Source organism: Arachis duranensis, chromosome 3 (assembly GCF_000817695.3).
Source record: "Arachis duranensis cultivar V14167 chromosome 3, aradu.V14167.gnm2.J7QH, whole genome shotgun sequence".
In the NCBI taxonomy this organism is placed as follows: Eukaryota; Viridiplantae; Streptophyta; class Magnoliopsida; order Fabales; family Fabaceae; genus Arachis; species Arachis duranensis.
In genome coordinates, this window is record NC_029774.3 from 79,627,613 (window position 1) to 79,633,024 (window position 5,412).

At 33.9% G+C, this 5,412-nt stretch overlaps 1 protein-coding gene across 1 annotated transcript in view; it reads left to right on the forward strand.

The window, feature by feature from the left end:
* Positions 1–4,334: 4,334 nt before the first annotated feature.
* LOC107479593 (uncharacterized) overlaps positions 4,335–5,412 on the forward strand; it is a gene marked incomplete in the record, with an annotated part of 5,023 nt that continues 3,945 nt past the window's right edge. Inside the window, 5 exon segments of the mRNA XM_016099718.3 lie at positions 4,335–4,559; positions 4,656–4,716; positions 4,817–4,912; positions 5,022–5,171; positions 5,388–5,412. Of these exon segments, the coding sequence (XP_015955204.1) occupies positions 4,378–4,559; positions 4,656–4,716; positions 4,817–4,912; positions 5,022–5,171; positions 5,388–5,412 (514 nt within the window).

Below are 5,412 nucleotides of genomic sequence, written 5' to 3' on the forward strand. Positions count from 1 at the left end.
GGTTTTGGGCCGGTTTGGATCTGGTCCAACCGATTTGGCCTGTATGCCCAGTTTTGGGACAAAATCTTTAAAATTAGTGTCAAAATTCGTATTTTTAGTATTTCTACTCCTCTAAACTATAAAAATTAATTTTTCTAATTTCTTTGAATAATAATTAACTTATTGGCTAATTATTTATTAATTTCACAGGGTTTACACAATTCGCATGAAAGAGTAAATAAGCAAATAAAGAAAGCAATAAAATTGTTTGGTGTAAAAACAGTATGAGAAAACAATTAAGACTTCATAGATGTTTACTTTTAAGGATTAAAAGTTCTTACCAACTATTTTAACAATGCATGATTCATTCCATGAAAAACTGTAAATGTCTAAATCCTAATCTCTTAGTGATTTAGCCTCCTCTAACCTTCATCAACCGCCACTTTCGTGGTCACTTCATTCCGATTAGAGGGTTAAGTTTAAAAACTAGTTTATGGCAACAAAAACCCTAATTACCCAAAGCTAACAGGATTATATATATGTCACATATTCCAATTAGTTCATGTAATTAGCAATTCAGGAGGAATTTGTTTTCAAGCTGTAGTTCAATTAGTTCATGTAATTAGCAATTAATTCCATCCAAATTCATAAGATTAAGAACAAAAGCAATCCTTAAAATTGAATCAATACATTAATTAAAATTGAAGAATAATAGTTCTAATCTATAGAAATAAATAGAGCTCATAACCTTAACTAGAAGGTTTAGTTGCTCATGACTTACAAAGAAACTAGGGTTCTGAAAAACGTGCGGAAGGAAGAAGATGATCTCCAATACAAGAGATCTTTTCCCTTTTTATACTAACCTAATTTGATACAGAAATAAAATAAAATAATAAATTCTAAAACTAAAAGATATTGTTTGTAAATAAAAATTACAAAAGGAAGATAAAATAAAATTAAGAAATGCTAAATCCATTTGAGAGGCCCATGAGAAGAAATTTGGACAGCACTGCTGGCGTTAAATGCCAATTTGGGCATTTAACGCCCCAAGGGGGAGTAAGCTTGCACACCCTGTTGGCCCTAAACGCTGGCCTGGCGTTTAGCGCCCTAGGGGTTGCCAACTTTGTTCCTTTTTTTTGCTCCAAACTTTGCCAACTGCTCTGAATTTTACCTGAAATCATAAAAACACTAAAAAAACTCAAAGTAGCATCCAAGGGGATTTTTGCACTAAAATCAAGTAAAACTAAATAAAATCTAACTAAAAACAACTAGAAAATGATAAGAAAAAGGGTATAAGATGCTCACGCATCAACAACTGGACCCAAACTGGGTACACTGTACAACATACTTCAACTAGTCACTCTCTAGTATATTATACTTCACAGCCCTCCTAATGTTGTATGTCTTAATTGCCAAAATAACTTTCTCCTTATTTTCAAACTGTTGTCCAATCTCAAACTCATTGTGGAATCATCCTCAAGGCCTCCATGACTAAATAAACAATCTAAAGTCATTGCCTCGAGATTCAAAGTGGAAAAGTGATCTGGCCGATCATATGGTCGAGAAATTGTAGGTTGTGTCAGTGCGATTTATATGTTACTATAGTAGTTCATCTCTTCCTCCTCCTCTTTCTCATCCAGAAGTTTCGTTGGTTCAGCCTCAGCATCTTCATCATCACCAGGGTTAACTTGATAGGGATCCATCATTAAGTCTCTGATAGCAGAACCCTTATGACTTTTAATATCAGATTGCATCATACCATCATTAGAATCTTTAACAATTGACCCCTCTTGACTACCTTCAATTGGCACATTTAGGCCAGCCATCATTCTTCTAATATTTCTTCTGATTGCTCCACTTAAAGGCGGGCATCAACAACAGTATCCGCAAATGATCCTTTTCCACCCAAGTCAACTAGAAAAATTAAGAAAAACAAATAATTTCAACAGATTGACATTTGTCAAACGGTTGTGCCAAGCCCTAAAAAGACGTATGTCCTTGTCATCACGTACCTAATTCAAAAAACATAAAATCTTCTTAAAATTGTTATCTAATAAAAATAATAATAAAATAACAATAACTATTATAATCTATAATATACTTTTTGTAAAACAAAGTATTATCTACTTCAGACAGATATCTGAGTAAACTTTTTCGCTCTTCTCATGTGTTGTTGGCCAATGGCACGCAATATCAAATTCTTCAACGCTGTTAGACTATCAACTTCAGGTGCCATGGATGAAATTACTGGTTGAGCAGACCTAAACACGCTAGAACCATCTTCATTATATGCTATTTCATCATCATAATGAATAGATAATAACGGAATTTCAGAAATTGTACAGAGTAAATAGAAGATCAAAATCAAAGAGAATGATGAGCTACTACTACTAAGTTTCGTTTTCAACCAGTCTCAGTAGAGTTTTATAGAGGAGCAAGCATGAAGTTAGCTAGGGGGAAGGGATGGAAAACTTCATATAATCCATGAAGTTCGCCAAGGGGGCAACGAACTTGACCTCAACGCCAAAAAAATGGATCTCGGGAATTAAAATTCGAATAATTCTTTTGAAAAATAAAGTTTTTTTATTTTGTAATGGAAAAAATTCTGGAATAATTTCTTTTGAGAAACAATGAATTTTTTAATCTAATAAGAAAAAATCTGCAACAAGGACTTGAAGGGAGATAGAGCAACAAGGTTCATAGACGTAGCTGCGTAAGGGTAGGACATTAGGCCTACTACCTTTCAATTTGCTATTCTTTCTTCATACAAAGTACTCAGGTTGGGCTTACATCGAGTATATTAGGCTTATATCCAGTACAAATTTAAGTACCCGATTAACATAGGCTAGAANAAAAAAAAAGAAAGAAAGAAAGAAAGAAAAAAAAGAATCAGAACAGATGATTTTAATTAATGAATAAATAACCATATCGGATTACGAAAAATTTGATAACTCAAGTTCTTCACCGCCTCAATGACTATCACAAGCCTTCATTCTTCACCCACACCTACACCTATGCCCTCTTAAGAATAGAACTAACCGATTTCCACCATCAATGCCACCCGCCTTCAGCCCTCCACTCTCCATATCTTAAACCGCACATCCACCTTCACTCGCCGCGAATCTTGGAAAACCACCACTAACAAGACCTAGCTCCACCACGTTGCCTTTGGAATTGCGGCCTCTTCGAAGCTTTGGGAGTAGAAAAAAAATGCATTAAGCTATCATATAAGGTAACAAAGGTGTGTGGTGTGGTATGATCGGGTGACAAAGTTAGCTCCACTTGAGAGGGAGAGTGGTTGTCACAAATCGTGTCAGAAAAGCTGGCATTAAGAATGGAGAACGTGTGAATACCCCTGATTTCTTGGATTCTATTGGTTAACGTTACCCGACTTGGATTATTCCATTAATTTGGAAACTCAGTGACCGAAAATTTTGATTTTGGAATGTGGGCAGCGAGGGTTCTTATTCTAGTTTTAGTAAGATAAATTATGGGTTAATAGTCAAATTAGTTCTTGAAAGATAAGACATTCTTTAAATTCATCCATGAAAATTTTTTTCAATCAAATTGGTCGTTCAAAGATTACGAATTAATCATATATATTCTTCAGTTACTCTACTCACAATTTTTGTCAACGGTTGATGATGTAAAATGTTAACTGATAGCATACATGACACATAACATGTTTAATTGGACGTTAACTAAATATGTTTAAGAAAATATATCAATTTAGTCACTAGGTTATATTGGGAATAGAATTTTTGTAATTGGTAAAAATGACTAAATTGATAAATTTTCATAAATATATTTGGTAACATCTAATTAGACAGCATCAATTTTTAAATAAAATTGTTAATGGAGTGGCTAGATGACAAATATGATTAATTCGTAATCTTTGAAGGACCAATTTAATTAAAAAAATCTTTCTAGAATGAATTTGAAAAATGTTTTATCTTCCAAGGACTAATTTAAGTATTAATTCGAAAAACTATTAATAGGATGAAAATTTTCATAGTAATCTTGAATTTGTGGATTAAATTTTTGAGAGGATTCTTTGAAATAAATTTGAGGTATAAACGATGTCGTGTACTTTTATTTAGAGATCTTTTATTTAGAGATCTAAATTTAAATGACATTTTCATCGATTTACAAAAATGATAATTAATGAATAATTTAAAAATTTAATGTGATTTTTTTACAGAATTAATAAAAATTTAATAGTTAAATATTTTTGTCAAATGAAATAAATTTTTTGTGGGTATATAGATAGTTTAATTTTTTTGTGATAAAAATGATTATTTATACTTAATTAATTAATTATAGAAATGATTATTTTTTAAGCATTTTCTTGCTAAATAATTAGGCTGGTTGAGTGGAGAAATAAACTTGAAGGCAGCCATGGCATCGTCGCTGTCGCCACCCAAAGTTCCGATGGAGCTCCACGTCGGAAACCGCCAGAAGCTTCTGGGATCCCTTCGCCAACATCTGCTTCAGTCGAGCGTCCTTCTTCGCGGCTTCGTCCTCCTCCAGGGTGGCCAAGAGCAAACGCGTCACGACACTGATCACCTCGAGCTCTTCAGGTTCTTCATTTCCACTCTCGTCAACATTATTAAATAGTTAATAATCGATCATTAGCAGTGCTTACTGCCTGATTTCTCTTGCTTCGTATTTTGCAGGCAGGAGAGTTACTTCGCCTACTTGTTTGGAGTCAGAGAACCTGGTTTCTATGGAGCTATTGTTAGTTCATTTCATCTTAAACAAATTTCCATGTACAAATTAAATAATGTTTTTTATAAAGTAGAGTATAGCTGATTATGATTTGTGTATGTTGTTTAAGGACGTTGAAAGCGGGGAATCTATACTCTTTGCTCCTCGGTTACCTGATGAGTATGCTGTTTGGCTGGGAGAAATAAAACCACTGTCCTATTTTAAGGTGATTCAATTGAATGATTAATAAGTATTGAGTATTCCTTCATGGATTTGCAAGTTAAATTCTGTGTTTTTGAGGGTCACATCTTTGCACTTTTTGATTCTTCTTGCAGGAACACTACATGGTTAGCACGGCATGCTTCACAGATGAAATTGCAAGTGTTTTGCAAGAGCGTTACAAGGGTTCGGGGAAACCCTTGCTCTTTCTCTTGCATGGCCTAAACACAGATAGCAACAATTTCTCTACACCAGCTGACTTTGAGGTTTTCAACGCTCTTCTTGTTGTTTTGATTAAGAAATGGATTAGTATAGTCATTTGCTTCCATTGGTGTCATATTTTTTCTTACCCGATAATGTTGTTGCATCTGATCTCAGTTGCACCAATGCTGTTTGTTGTTATTCGTGATGACATGGTTGTACTTGCACATTTCTTCCTTTGGAAACTGGATTTATTTATATTTATAATTTGAATTTCTTAGGGCATCGACAACTTCAATAAGGATC